This window comes from Tachyglossus aculeatus, chromosome 23 (genome assembly GCF_015852505.1).
Source record: "Tachyglossus aculeatus isolate mTacAcu1 chromosome 23, mTacAcu1.pri, whole genome shotgun sequence".
NCBI lineage: Eukaryota > Metazoa > Chordata > Mammalia > Monotremata > Tachyglossidae > Tachyglossus > Tachyglossus aculeatus.
In genome coordinates, this window is record NC_052088.1 from 24,145,406 (window position 1) to 24,161,461 (window position 16,056).

At 42.9% G+C, this 16,056-nt stretch overlaps 1 protein-coding gene across 1 annotated transcript in view; it reads left to right on the forward strand.

Annotated features, from left to right (window-relative positions):
* ADGRV1 (adhesion G protein-coupled receptor V1) overlaps positions 1 to 16,056 on the forward strand; it is a 470,004-nt gene that overhangs the window by 35,494 nt on the left and 418,454 nt on the right. The window contains exons 18-22 of the mRNA XM_038765531.1: positions 792 to 918; positions 1,793 to 2,010; positions 3,801 to 4,544; positions 9,136 to 9,509; positions 13,988 to 14,164. Of these exons, the coding sequence (XP_038621459.1) occupies positions 792 to 918; positions 1,793 to 2,010; positions 3,801 to 4,544; positions 9,136 to 9,509; positions 13,988 to 14,164 (1,640 nt within the window). The remainder of the gene's footprint in view (positions 1 to 791; positions 919 to 1,792; positions 2,011 to 3,800; positions 4,545 to 9,135; positions 9,510 to 13,987; positions 14,165 to 16,056) is intronic.

Consider the following 16,056-nt stretch of genomic DNA (forward strand, 5'->3'; position numbering starts at 1 on the left):
TTACTAAATTGCCCATTTATATAACCAAATTTTTTCATTTTAAACATGTTTTATAGCTAAATCGAGAACATCAGGATAGAGTACAGCAAGAAACATTTTAAATCTGAAATTTTCGAAAGCAAAAAGTTCAAATTGCGTTCCAGTGAATGCTGAAATAAATTTGAGTTCTTTTGATATGAGTGGATTTGATTACAGAATGGATTAGGACATGATTTTTTTTGGGGAAAAAAAAAACCCAGCTCTCCCTTTCACCTTTAGTTGTATGGGATGGCTATTATGGGAAATTTTTGTCTGTTCATTTAGAAAACTCTGGCCAGTTCTTCCAAAGTGTGTATTTTTGCAATGAGGTTTAGAGAGAATACTTTTGGTCAATTAGTGCAAAGCAGTGTTGGAAGAGACAGTTGCGTGCATGTATATGGCACTGGTTAGAACATGCCTGGAACTTCAGCATAAGTTTGCCTTAATGCCAGGTTCCTCAAGAAAACAATGCCCCTTTTTGGGAGAACAGATTGTATCTTAGTTGTAATGTCTGCAGAAGTTCACACTTTCTCTTGAAATGATAAAATGATGTACTTGTTCAAATTAGAAACATACTTGGGTATTTACTCCTTTCTCAGTTCAGAAAGAATGTATTGGAAGAATTGTATTTTCCTGAATGGTATTTGACAGCAGAATCCTTCAGAGAACTTCAACACCTGGTTGATATTTTAATATGCAAGAAAATAATATTTAAATGTGATAGATAAGCAGACACATGGTCTTAGTGTTAACTTTTCTTGAAAATTCAATAGGTGACACAGTGGTATATAAGCATGGGATAGCTACCATTATTATTGAAGCTAATGATGACCCAAATGGCATTTTTTCCCTGGAACCTGTAGATAAGACAGTAGAAGAAGGAGAGACTAATGATTTCTTGTAAGTAAGAATTCAAATTCTATTCAACTTGACTTTGCCAGGCAGGGATTTTCCAACTGAGGTTTTGCGTATCCACTCTTAATGCTTTGTGTAGAGCTTGGAGTAACCCCAGTTACCCAAATGCACTGTCATTTCATGTGAGCACTTGTATAGCATTGTACTTCTTTCTATTAATGTATCACTAAGTCTTCAGTATTACCCAGGGAATTTATCATAACTGCTTTAAGGTCACTGTTTACAGTACGTTCACTGTTAGAATTAGTTTTTTTGGGGTTGCTAATGAACTATTAGTCATAGCGTGACACCCAATGCTACTGGTATGTCAGCATTTAAACCATGAAATTGAAACAGTTCCTGTGACTTGATCTTTTTTCATGTTACTTGAACAGAACGATTTGTAAAATGCCTTTTTTGGAGGGAGTCACAAACCTTGAATTTACCCAGTGTTGCCGAAGCCACCTCCCACGCCTCTAACCCATAAACCACCTATTTGTACTTCTGAGAACCTAAGTTTCTGTCTGTTTGGAAGGAAAACTATAGTTTTCAAGAATTTTTGATCATTCATCATACCTAATATGTTTGTTTCCTTGGGCCTCAGGAATTCCACTTATTCAGGCTTTTGAAGATTGTGACATGAAAGTCTGATTTATTTTTTTTTCCTGGTACACATTGTACAGGATCCATGTTTGAAATCTGGCTTGTTCTCGTAGACTTGCCTTTAATGAACTGAGTTGATGGCCATGATCTTGGAGGTGTTGGTTGGTAGACTGTTAAAGATGGTACATAGGAAGTTTATCCAAAGCGTGTGTGAATTTTAAAGTTCACAGTCGTTACGTTTTCTGGGAAACTCATTTTTGTATTCTGGATTGCATAGGATTTTGAGGAACAGAGGACACTTTGGAAACATCTCTTTGACCTGGCAGTTGTTCAGGAATGATACTGCTTTGGAACCTGGTCAAGAGTTCTACGAAACGTCTGGGACTGTCTGGTTCCTGGATGGTGAAGGATCCAAAACACTAACTCTGCAGGCTTTTCCAGACAAAATTCCCGAATTTAATGAACATTTTATTCTCAAACTCACCAATGTCTCAGGTACCGTTTTCTCCCACCCTGATCTCTCCCTTCTACCTTCCATTTCCCTCGCCATAAAGGCACATTGATGCTTAGACTCTGCTAATCACATTTTGATTAGAATGACTATAATCAGTGATAGTTATTGAGCACTTACTGTGTGCAGAGCACAGGGAAGCATCATGGCCTACTGGATAGAAAACAGTCTGGGAGTCAGAAAGGACTTGGGTGCTAATCCCGGCTCCGCCACTTGTCTGCTGTGTGACCTTGGGCAAGTCACTTCACTTCTCTGGGCCTCAGTTACCTCATCTATAAAGTGGGGATTTTATAAGCCCCCTTGTGGGACAGGGACTGTATACAACCCGATTTTCTTGTATCCACCCCAGGGCTTGGAACTGTGCCTGGCACATAGTAAGTGCTTAACAAATACCATTATTATTATTATTATTATTATTATTATTATTATTACTAAGCACTTGGGAAAGAACAAAGCAACAGAGCTGGTAGAAGTGATCCCTGACCACAAGGAGTTTACACTGTATAGAGGGAGATAAATGTTAAAATAGGTTAATGATTAGGGGAAATAGTGAAGTATAGGGTTATTTACATATGTGCTGTGGGGCTGGTAGGAGTACTAACATGCTTAAGGGGTACACAGCCAAGTTCATAGTTGACACAGAGGGTTGCGTGGACGGGGAAATTAAGGGGCTAGGGAAGGCCTCATGGAGGAGATGTGAAAGAGGGATTTGAAGGTGAGGAGTTGTTCCAGGTCCCATTAGCTTTAAGCCTACTCTAGCGCAATTTAAATGAACATATTTATGTTAAGCGGGAGTCATTTTCTGCAGTTTCTTCTAGACTCCAAGCTCATTGTGGGCAGGAAACGTGACTGTCTATTGTTGTATTGTACCCTCCCAAGTGCTTAGTACAGTACTCTGCACACAGTAAGCGCTCAATAAATACGATTAAATGAACGAATGAATTTCCTGCCACGTGGATTGGGCTTTTGGGCTGGAACCTTTTTGAACTGTGGATTCCTGGCTTTGAAGTTCTTGACTGTCCTGTGCTCTCTCTCTTACCCTCTGAGACTCCCTAATGGAACTTGCTTTTTTTTTCTTTAGGAAATCACCCCACTGACAAATCCATGACTTTTCATATTCTTAAAATGGAGCAGATGGGTTCCATACATTGTTTTATGCCAGCAAAAAAAAGTATTAGGACTAATATAACTTACTGATATAGATATACCTATTCTTATCAATAATTGTACTTTCCAAAGTGGTTAGTTCAGTGCTCTGCATGCAGTGATTGCTCAATAAATGCCACTGACTGATTAATAATATAGCTATATTTATTCTACTGGTCAAATATTCCTGAAGAAGTAGGGTGTGCTATTGATTGAGAGATTATACCTGTGCGAAATTAAATGAAGCCATCTAAGCTATCTCCATTTTTGTGGAGTTGGGGCAGCATGGCCTAGTAGAAAGAGCACAGGACTGGGAGTCAGGACACCTGGGTTCTAACCCTGACTCTGCCACCTGCCTGCTCTGTGACTTTGGGCAAGTCACTTCTCTGTGCCACAGTTTCCTCATCTGTAAAATGGGGATTAAATAGCCATTCTCCCTTCCTCTTAGACTCTAAGCCCCTTGTGGGACAGGGACTGTGTCTGATTTGATAATATCGTATCCACCCCTATGATTAGCACAATACTTGGCATGTAGTAATATTATCATTACCAACCCTAACCCACCACAATACACCACAGTTGGATTAGGGTTTCTGACTTCTCATTGTTTCATATTTTCATTAAACAGGTGGGTTCCCAGACTCCGGTGGCCAGCTTGCAGAAAGCAATCTCCAGGTGATGGTAACGATTCCATTTAACGACGATCCCTTTGGAGTCTTTGTGATAGATCCCAAGAGCCAAGACCTGGAAATAGCCGAAGATGTCCTCTCAGAGGACGATATGTCGTATGTTGCCAGCTTTACTGTCTGGAGGCAGCAGGGTACCTTTGGAGATGTCCGACTGGGCTGGGAAATACTGTCCCGTGAGTTCAGTGCCGGGTTACCGCCGATGAAAGACTTTTTGTTGCTTGGCCATTTCGCCAACTCCGTGCAGGCCCAGCCTCACAGGAGGCGTCCTCACAGTGGAACAGACGCCTTGTACTTTAGTGGAACAGGAGATGCATTCGGCACCGTTAGTCCAGAATACCACGCTCCTAGGAATAATTCAATCGCCAGCTTCACGTTTTCAGCTTGGGTGGTGCCTGATGCCAATACCAACGGATTTGTTATTGCAAAGGAAAGTAGCAGCGATGCCATCTACTATGGTGTGAAAATTCAAACCAATGAGTCTCATGTGACCCTCATGCTTCATTACACCACCGTGGGCTCCAATGTGACCTTTGTTGCCGAGACAACGGTCATGAAATACTTGGAAGAAAATGTTTGGCTCCATCTTCTCATTATCCTGGATGATAGCATAATTGAGTTCTACCTTGATGGAAATCCAATGCCCAGAGGAATCAAGAGCTTGAAAGGAGAAGCAATTGCTGATGGTGAGTGGAGCCTTCCCAGTTAATACTTGTGATTAAAATATGGAAACTCTTGGGAGAAAAAAATGCTTGAGAATTCAGTTGTCAGGATGAGGAATCCCACTCCACTTGAATGCAAAAGTCACATGGTTGTCTCTGGGCTTTCAAAGTGGGAGAGCACATGGAACTTGAGGCCTTCCCAGACCGAGCCCCCTTTTTCCTCTCCTCCTCCCCATCCCCCCTGCCCTACCTCCTTCCCCTCCCCACAGCACCTGTATATATGTTTGTACAGATTGAGAAGCAGCGTGGCTCAGTGAAAAGAGCACGGGCTTTGGAGTCAGAGGTCATGAGTTCAAATCCCGACTCCACCACATGACGGCTGTGTGACCTTGGGCAAGTCACAACTTCTCTGAGCCTCAGTTCCCTCATCTGTAAAATGGGGATTGATTGTGAGCCCCATGAGGGGCAACCTGATCGCCTTGTATCCCCCCCCCCAGCGCTCAGAACAGTGCTCTGCACATAGTAAGCGCTTAACAAATGCCATCATTATTATTATTACAGATTTATTACTCTATTTTACTTATACATATTTACTATTCTATTTATTTTCTTAATGATGTGCATCTAGCTTTATTTCTGTTTGTTCTGACGACTTGACACCTGTCCACATGTTTTATTTTGTTGTCCGTCTCCCCCTTCTAGACTGTGAGCCCGTTGTTGGGTAGGGACCGTCTTTATATGTTGCCAACTTGTACTTCCCAAGCACTTAGTACAGTGCTCTGCACACAGTAAGCACTCAATAAATACGATTGAATGAATGAAAATGAAACAAGCCATATCAGTTACTTTTTCGTGTAGCCTGACCTCATAAATAGTTTAAGGATGAAACAGGCATTTGGCATTTAAACGATTGTCCAAGTATAAAACAGTTAATTAGTTGTATTTAGTTACTGTGCTTATCGCATGCAGCACACCATACTAAGCATCTAGTAGAATATGATGCGTTTGATAGACATGAACCTGGCCCTCAAGGAGCTCACAATTTATGGAGTTTGGGCCTGGCTCCACATATCTCAGTTTCAGATAGGCGTGTTTTTATAATAAAAAAAATTATGGTATTTAAGAGTATACTAGGTGCCAAGTCAGGTTGGACACCATTCCTCTGCCACATGGGGCTCACAGTCTAAGTAGGAGGGTGAACAGGCATTTCATTTCCATTTCACAGATGAGGAAGCTGAGATACAGAGAAGTTAACAGACCCAGAGTTTCTCAGCATGTAAGTGGCAGAGTTAGGATTAGAACCCTAGTTTTCAGACTCCTAGGCCTATGCCTTTTCCATTAGGTCACTAAGAAAATGAAGGAAATCTTTGAAATGTCATATTCCAGTGGGAGAGGAATTTAGCAGAGAATACGCATGGGTTTGGTGAGAGTGATACTCTCTCACTTTAGAGGCGGGCAACTGAGTAGGGTAGACTAAATCATACTTTTTCATGCTATTCCTCCCTAAATGGTTCTGTGGTGACACTGTTTTGTTTTTTTTTTTTTTTTAAATCCAGTAGCACTTGTGTTTTCCTTGACACACACATTAAGAATTGAAGGTCACTTTGCGGGCCAGAGGAAGCAAATTGGGTAGGAAGCTCTAGACTGTGAGCTCATTGTGGGCAGGGAATGTGTCTGTTGTTGTATTGTACTCTCCCAAGTGTTTGGTACAGTGCTTTGCACACAGTAAGCGCTCAATAAATATGATTGAAAGAATGAATTAATGAAGTATTTCATATAAGATTAGCATCCCTGAGGTGCCTCTGGGAAAATGGGTCTTGAAGCTAACCAGGCTGCAGGACAGGACAAGATTAAGTTCTGGAGGGTTCAGGCAGCACCCCAATCTGATTATTCTGCTCCCCTAAAGCCACGAGACCTACCGTGGCTTCATTTTAACTTGTAAAGATGGTGCTGTTGTAAGTGATTCCTGTAACACATCTTCTCTCCCAGCACTAAACAAGTAAGAGGAAGTGGAACAATTTTAAGGGCTTCATATTTTAAAGAACACTCGGTCATCAGCTTCTTGAAAATTTCAGCTGAGGAAAGACAAAGTATAACGCAGGAAAAATGTAAAAAAGAGTTTGTGGATCCTTATTTTACAGGGTTTAGTTTGAGTCTGGGCCAATTGGGTCAACCCACCTGGGCAAACAGGCCAGTGATGTTTGTGAGCTTGGGTGGCTTGTCAGTTTTCTCTCCCAGGCCAGAAACAGTTAAGAAGCGAGAAAATTCCCTGTTATTTTTGAAACCCGCCCCATCGCACCTCCCGATGCTCCACAGTGATCATACTCTACTATTTCCCTATCCCTAATCCAATTTAATGTTTGTCTCCCCCATAGACTATAAGATCCTTGTGGGCCGGGAGTTTTTACCAACTTTGTTGTATTGTACTTTCCCCAGCTCTAAATAGTGCTATGCACACAGTAAATGCTCAATAAATGCTCTGCACATAGGAAATGCTCAGTAAATACCAGTCAGTCAATCGGTGGTAGTTATTTAGCACTAACTATGTGCAGAACACTGTTCTAAACATTTGGGAGAGTACAACACAAAAGAATTGCCAGACACGTACCCTTCCCATAATGAGCTTACAGTCTAGAGGGGGAGATCATTCTGTCCGTCTGTCTGTCCTAATGTCTGTCTGTCTGCCCTAATGTCTGTCCATCAGTCCTAATGTCCGTCTGTCTGTCCATCAGTCCTAATGTCTGTCTGTCTGTCCATCAGTCCTAATGTCCGTCTGTCTGTCTGCCCGTCCATCTGTCCTAATGTCTGTCTGTCCGTCTGTCCTAATTTCCATCCGTCCTTCTGTTCATCAGTCTGTCCCATCATCTGTCTTTCAGTTCTTCTGTCCTTCTGTTTATCAGTCTGTCCCATCATCTGTCTTGCAAAACCAAGTTTTGCACAAACCAAATAACACTGAAATACCAAGTTCTCATTGTGATGTGGCATCCCCCTAAAGTTTTTTCTGGGCTGAAGTTATTTTAGCATCAGGGCTGTTTTTATCATCAAGAGAATTTGATGTGTTCTGCCAGTTGCCTGCTAAGTGACATTGGTCAAGTCACTTAGCTACTGTGTTCCTCACTTTCCTCAGTGAAAATGGCTATAAAATACCTGTTCTCCCTCTCCTTTAGACTGTGAGCCCCATGTGGAGCAGAGACTTTCAGATGTGATTATATCTATACTTGCGTTTAATGCAGTGATTGGCACCTAGTCAAAGCACTTAACAAATACCAGTATTTTTACTGTGGCTTTTATGCATAAAAAGCCTTCTTAATAGAATTCGTGAAAGTTGGGAAAAAGCTTATTTCTCTCCGTCGTATATTTTGGATCTGTTCAGCTATGGTCAGAGAGTCTAGCTTCTCTTTCAACTCTGTTGCTAGTTGGCCAAGGCAGCCTGAGAAGAACTCTTTCCAACTCTCAAGTTTCCTGACTGTAAAATAAGAATTGTTCCAGGTCATGTGGGGATTAGTGAGTTAGTTGCATTTGCTGTCTCCTTGACCAGAATGTTGGAGAAGTGTAAATTATAATCATTAATCATTCCCAGATCGTCTTTGTGCAGAAACATTCTGGGCATGTTACTTCCCTCCTCAAAAATCTCCAGTGGCTACCAATCATCCTCCGCAAAGGGCAAAAACTCCTCACTCTCGGCTTCAAGGCTGTCCATCACCTCGCCCCCTCCTACCTCACCTCCCTTCTTTCCTTCTACAGCCCAGCCTGCACACTCCACTTCTTTCTAACCTCCTCACTGCCTCGTTCTTACCTGTCCTGCCATCGACCCCCGGCCCACATCCTCCCCCTGGAATGCCCTCCCTCTGCACATCTACCAAGCTAGCTCTCTTCTTCCCTTCAAAGCCCTCCTGAGAGCTCACCTCCTCCAGGAGGCCTTCCCAGACTGAGCCCCCTCCGTCCTCTCCTCCTTGTCCCCCTCCGCATCCCCCATCCTACCTCCTTCCCCTCCCCACAGCACCTGTATATATGTATATATGTTTGTACATACTTATTACTCTATTTTACTTGCACATATTTATTCTATTTATTTTGTCTTGTTAACATGTTTTATTTTGTCTTCTGTCTCTCCCTTCTAGACTGTGAACCTGCTGTTGGGTAGAGACTTTCTCTATATGTTGCCAACCTGTAATAATAATGATAATAAGGATGGCATTTGTTAAGAGCTTACTATGTGCAAAGCACTGTTCTAAGCGCTGGGGAGGTTACAAGGTGATCAGGTTGTCCCACGGGGGGCTCACAGTTTTAATCCCCATTTTACAGATGAGGTAACTGAGGCACAGAGAAGTGAAGTGACTTGCCCAAAGTCACACGCTGACAGTTGGCAGAGCTGGGATTTGAACCCATGACCTCTGACTCCAAAGCCCGGGCTCTTTCCATTGAGCCACACTGCTTCTCTGTACTTCCCAAGCGCTTAGTACAGTGGTCTGCACACAGTAAGCGCTCAATAAATATGATTGAATGAATGAATGAATGTTCTCCATCGGCAGTATCCTCTTTGTTTTCTGCTTTGATCAGATTTGTTCATAGTACGCCACTTTCGAAGCTTTATCTATTCATTTTATAATTTCAGGTCCTGGGATATTGAGAGTTGGTGCAGGGGTGCATGGTACAGACGAGTTTACTGGGCTCATGCAGGATGTGAGATTGTATGAGCGCAAATTAAACAGAGAAGAAATCTACGAACTTCACGCCACCCCGGCAAAGACTGATTTGCACCCCATTTCTGGCTATCTGGAGTTCCGGCAGGGAGAAACCAATAAGTCATTCATTGTTTCTGCAAGAGATGATAAGGAAGAGGAAGGAGAAGAATTATTTATTCTAAAACTAGTGTCAGTCCATGGCGGAGCTCGTGTTTCCCAGGAGAACAGCACTGCGAGGTTGAGAATACAAAAGAGTGACAATGCCAATGGGTTGTTTGGCTTTACAGGTGCCTGTATACCTGAGGTAAGGCCTATAGCCCAGAGGACATCTGGCTGGGATGTCCTAGAGTATGTGTCCTCTGCTCGCTATTAGTAGTCAAGCGCTTAGTACAGTGCTCTGTACGCAGTAAGCGCTCAATAAATATGATTGAATGAATGAATAATGGGAAAACTGCCTTCATCATTAGCACACTTTTGCTTTGGGTAAGGAAACCTGCACTTAACAGGAATGGTAACCATAATGGGTTTGTGTTCAGCACATGCAGAATTTTCAAATTAAATGTGTTATCAAATTGTAGTAAATCATATCTTAGTGGCTTTGCAAGCTTTAACACGCTTCACCAAGGGTACTATTTTCCCTCAAGGATGACCTCTGGATAGTAATAATTATGGTGTTAAGCAATTACCAGGTGCCAGGCACTGAACTTAAGTGCTGGGGTGGATACAAGCAAATTGGGTTGGACACAGTCCTTGTCCCATGTAGAGCTCACAGCGTCAATCCCCATTTTACAGATGAGGTAACTCAGGCACAGAGCAGTAAAGTGATTTTCCCAAGGTCACACAGCAGACCAGTGGCGGAGCTGGGATTAGAACCCAGGTTCTTCTGACTCCCATGCTTGTACTGTATCTATTATGCCATGCTGCTTCTCACTCAGGGAGAGTGCTACTCTGCCAAAAAGACAGTAAGAGTAGAGAACACTGGGAAGTATTTCTGCACATTTGAAGAAAACCAGAAAAATTCCTTGTTTTCAAAAAGTCTCATCATCTAAAATGGTTAATTTACATTCAGTTGAAATTGTGTAGGGATGTTTTTGTATTTTTAAGGATTTTCAGGTTTGTCATTATCAAAGAATCCTTTGGTCGTGGGACTGTGTCTTATTAGATTATCTTGTATATCTATCCCAGGGCTTTGTGCAGTGCTTGGAATGAATTTAATACTTGTTGAATATCTTCATTGACAGGGCTCCTAAGTTGGCAAATGACGTTCTTTACCCACCTGCAAGACTTAGTCAAATTCGGACTTGTAGATGGGCTGGCATATGCAGTTTTACATCTGTACATGGGATGAGCTTTAAAATAGCTGCGAATTACTAGTACATTGTCGGGGATGTGAACAACAAAACAAGCACAATATTATCTGTAATTAGAACAGAAGGAAGTGAGATAGAGCTGGCTCTTAGGTTTTCTTGATTCGGTGTGAATGGGTAGGACTTCCTTGAGGGGGGGGAGAGTAGTGTGGATGTGGTAGTGTCGATGCATCTGTTTGTTTGTTAGAGGTCTCATTTATACTGGAAATCGCACAGGGCAGGTGTATGCCATTAGGTTGTTAGTAGGGGACTGTAGATCATGCGCAACACAACTCCCTCTCATTTTAGGAGTGGATGGAGGGAGGATCTCTCTCTCTCTTTCTCTCTTTCTCTCGATGGACAGAGTCTCTCCTTTCCCATGTCATCTGAGCAGGAGTTGCAGATAATAGGATTCAGAAATGGATTGGAGATACCTCATGTATCTCTCTTCCCCCGCCTGCATTGTTGGGAAGGCACTGACTCCAAATGACTGTGTCTGGAGTTTGCCTAACTGCCACGGATCACTTTTGGATGCCTAGCTAATAGGGACCCTTCTTTAATGCTACTTCTGCTATCTAATTTCACAAACTAAATGTTTTATTTGTTAGCTTTTTGTGAGTTGCAGATAAACCCACCATCCTTTTAATTAGTCTCCATGCTATTGTGTTTTTAATGTTATGATTGAGAGCTTTGGGGGAATGTACTTGTGCTCCCGAGAGCTTTATATCAGTTTGGACCGTGTCTGCTTTTAAGTGCCTGCCATATGTTGGGTTAATAGATTCCTTTAGATACAGGTGCTACTGATACATTCTGATATCCCAGTCCATCACCCAAGCCTGAGGCGAAATAAAAAATTAATGGACTACGCTACTTGTTCAGCATTCACCTTCTATTTCAGCAAGGAAGGCTTGTTCAAAGATCGTCATGTGATGTTGTACACTCCCAAGCACTCAGTATAGTGCTTGGTACGTAGAAATGTGCAGTAAATACCACTGACTGATCATGATTCTACTGAATGACATGGTGTTGAAGGGCTGAATAGTTTGTTTCAAGGTTTTTTACTTGAGTTTGGTAGAAAAGAGTGGTATTAAGATCTCCCCCTTGAATGAGATTATCTGATGTAATATTTTCCACTCTCCTCAATTTATGATCATTCAAGAATCCTGTATTTTAGGGCCTCTGAAATCCCATCTGATTCTTGTCATGCTCACTCACTTCATTTTGTTGTTGGCTTCTTAAAGGCAGAAAGCATGTCCAGAGCCTCAGATTTTGTTGGAGACTCTGCCCTGGCTGACTTGTAAAGCCAAATTAGGGGAGATGCCCTTTTTGAACCTCAGTTTCCCCATCAGGAAATGACAAAAATGAATAACGCAAACTTACTGAATTCTCAAGGGAATGATGCTAAGTCAATACAAAGGATTAAGGAAAAGCTTTGAGATGCAGCTTTTTTTTAATGAAAGTTTCAAGGTTGCAGCCGTTTGCTTTTCTTTTTTGGATGTTGGAATTCTTCCTCTTCCCTCTAGAAGTATACTAATATCTAGGCTTGTGACTTTTCCCCACTGAAATAGTGTCTCTTTATTGTCTAAACTTTCACACTTAAATTGCTGTTTTCATTCAATTGGATTTATAGAGCGCTTACTGTGTGCAGAGCACTGTAGTAAGCACTTTATACACTTAGTTTTCCAAGCAGCGTGGCTCAGTGGAAAGAGCACGGGCTTTGGAGTCAGAGGTCATGGGTTTGAATCCCGGCTCCACCACAAGTCTGCTGTGTGACCTTGGGCAAGTCGCTTAACTTCTCTGAGCCTGTTACCTCATCTGTAAAAATGGGGATTAAGACTGTGAGCCCCACATGGGACAACTTGATCACATTGTATCCCCCCCAGCGCTTAGAACAGTGCTTTGCACATAGTAAGCGCTTAACAAATGCCATCATTATTATTATTATATGGTGAAGGTATGGGCTTTAAAGATGTAGCAGTTAATGGGCTTCTGAAATGGTGAAGGTGAATAACTTAAAGAAAACTTCTCCATTTTGTTTTAAAGAAGCCATTGATAAAGGGCCGTTTTACTCCACTAGAAGATGCTTTAGAAAAGTGATGATCCTCTGGATAAATGAGCAAAAACGTCATTCCCGAAGGACTCAAATTCCACCTTATTAGCTGCAGCCACCATTACCCTTAGCTGCTCTGGGCTTTGGGTAGGTAACTCTGGGAGAACTGTGAGTCATTATTCTACCTCTTGCAATGGCCACAAATCTGGGGCCTGTTCTGGCTCATCCCCAGAATTGTTTTCACCACTGGATAAAAGAGATAGAACGGTTGTGGCTCAACACCCTTTAAGAGAACCCACCGTAGCCACACCAACAATGTCTAAGACAGTATTGGTATCAGTAGATTTTTTAAAGGCCAATTATGTGTGAACAACTGTACTAAGCATTCATTCATTGTCATATTTATTGAGTGCTTACTGTGTGCAGAGCACTGTACTAAGCGCTTGGGAAGTACAAGTTGGCAACATATAGAGATGGTCCCTACCCAGCAACAGGCTCACAGTCTAGAAGGGGGAAACAACCAACAAAACAAAATATGTGGACAGGTGTCAAGTCATCAGAATAAGTAGAAATAAAGCTAGATGCACATCATTAAGAAAATAAACAGAATAGTAAATATGTACAAGTAAAATAAATAGAGTAATCTGTACAAACATAAATACAGGTGCTGTGGGGAGGGGAAGGAGGTAGGCTGGGGGGGATGGGGAGGAGGAGAGGAAAAAGGGGGCTCAGTCTGGGAAGGCTTCCCGGAGGAGGTGAGCTCTCAGTAGGGCTTTGAAGAGAGGAAGAGAGCCAGCTTGGTGGATGTGCGGAGGGAGGGAATTCCAAGCCAGGGGGAGGACGTGGGCCGGGGGTCGACGGCAGGACAGGCGAGATCGAGGTACAGTGAGGAGGTTAGCAGCAGAGGAGCGGAGGGTGCGGGCTGGGCTGGAGAAGGAGAGAAGGGAGGTGAGGTAGGAGGGGGCGAGGTGATGGACAGCCATGAAGCCGAGAGTGAGGAGTTTACTCCTCTAAGCACTAGAGGAGGATTCAGAAGAAGAGATGTGGTCCCAAACCTCAAAGGTTTTAGAGATCCCATAAAATGATTAAACCAATGGGTATACAGATAGTTTCACATATAATGAAATTGGTGTTTCCTGTAGTCCCCTGAAGTATTGTACTCTCCCAAGCACTTAATACATTGCTCTGCATACAATCAGTGCTCAGTAAATACCACTGATCGATTTCCACCTTGTATTGTTTAATATTTACAGTTTCACATACATTTAAATAGCTAGACAGTGATGAAATTCAAGTAATGGGGAACATTTTTCAGAAAAAACATTTCTTACCGTTAATTTCCTTTATTGAGTGGAGTCAACATTGATTGATCTTATTTTCTTTCAGATTGCAGAGGAGGGATCCACAGTTTCATGTGTTGTGGAGCGGACAAGGGGGGCCCTGGATTACGTGTACGTGTCTTACACCATCTCTCAGGTCGATACGGCCAACATTCATTACCCTGTGGACGATTTTGCAAATGCAAGTGGAACTATCACTTTCCTCCCTTGGCAAAGATCAGAGGTAAACCCTGTCTTCTGCTTAAAGCGAAGCATTTGGTTCTTTGAGGGCCTTCTGCGAGAGATCTTTTTCTTATCCTTGAACAGTGGGCATATTTCTAGCAGCCTGTTATTTCAATGTGGTTTATTGCTCTAGAACTCTCTTGGCCTTAAAACCTGCCCTGGCTCCTATAGATCTTGGGGATAGAATTATTTTTAAAAGAGGAGGCCAAATGTGAAGTACTTTGTAATCATTCAGGATGATTGTTAGCATCTGCCTTGGTTGAATTCTGGCATCCCCCCTTTCCCTGATTGCTCTCCGGTGAAGCAGAACAGAGCAGGCCTTCCAGAGCAGTGATATTCATCCTCTTTTGGTGGAAAGACTGCCATTTTAAGGGTAAAGTGGACAGGTGGAGCATTTGATGTTATCTCTCCTTCTTGCCCATCCCTGCCTGGAAGAAATAGGGAAGTTTAGAGATGGACTAAGCTCTCCAGTGCAGGCTGAGCACATTTTATTCATGGCCAGCTGAGGTTCTGGGGACTTTGAGGAAGAATGCAGAAGAGGTGGTATGGGCGTCTCACCGATTCTTTACCCTTTCACACCTTTCTCCCTCTTAACTGATCTCAGTTTTATAGAGTAGGGACTGTGTCTGAACATATTATCTTGTATCTTCCCCAGCGCTTAGTACAGTACTTGGCACATAGTAAGCGTTTAACAAATGCCACAATTATTAGTATCTTTAGCCTTGCTGACAACAATTGCTGCTGATACTGTTTCCTCCAAAGCGACCACACCTCCTCGCCTTGGGGATTTCAGTGAGGGTATGTTTGGAAGCCAGAACCGGGGCAGGGGTGGCTCAGGGAAGAGGAGAAGCAGGATCAGACTAGATACATCTCTGCTGGGATTTTTTATGTAACAGTCTGGTTTAAACGGGCTTGTCCCTGTTTGGTACTTATTTGCCACATAATTGATCAATCTCTTTCTCGCTCGCTCTTTCTCTCTGTCCCTCCCCTCTCCTCCCCACCCCCTTACACACACACACACATACATACACACACACACACACACACACACACACACACACACACACACACACACACACACACTCACTCACTCACTCCTTGGTTTACTCCTAACTGCAGTTGTTGCAGAAATTAAAGTGGCGATTCTTGTCCATCTTTCCCTTTCGTGGTTAATCCATTTCTTCTGGTGTGGTCTCTGGGGATGTGAAACAGGCTGTTGCTTGATTCCTAAGAGATTTTTATCCCTGGCAATAGAGTCCCAAAGGAAGTGAAGCTAGGGGGTGAAGTAGGGATGGCCCAGTCCCCATGAGAGGGAAGGTGGAGTAGCCTGGGGACACGTAAGCATGTGACTGCTCTCAGATTGATGGAATTGGGAGATTCTTTCGGCACAGGGGAATTGCCCTGATGGGCTTTACCTGACGGGTGGTCCTGAACAAGTCAGGCAGAGCGGCCTAGTGGAAAGAGCATGGGACTAGGGGTCCGAAGACTCGGGTTCTAGTCCCAGCACTGTCCCTGAACCAAGGGCAAATCAATTAAACTCTCTGGACCTTAGTTCCATTATCTGAAAAATGAGGATAAAATACTTGCTCTCCCCACCTCTTAGACAGTGAGCCCCATATGGGGCTATAACCAGTCTGATTATCTTGTTTCTACCCCATTGCTTATCATGATACCTTGGCAATTAGTAAGTGTTTATAATAACAGAAATAATAATAATAACTGTTATTTCTCATATGAGCATTTTGTCTTCCTTTGAGAAGCAGTGTGGCTTAGTGGAAAGAGCACGGGCTTGGGAGTCAGAGGTAGTGGGTTCTAATCCCGGCTCTGCCACTTGTCAGCTGTGTGACTTTGGGCAAGTCACTTCACTTCTCTGGGCCTCAGTTCCCTCACCTG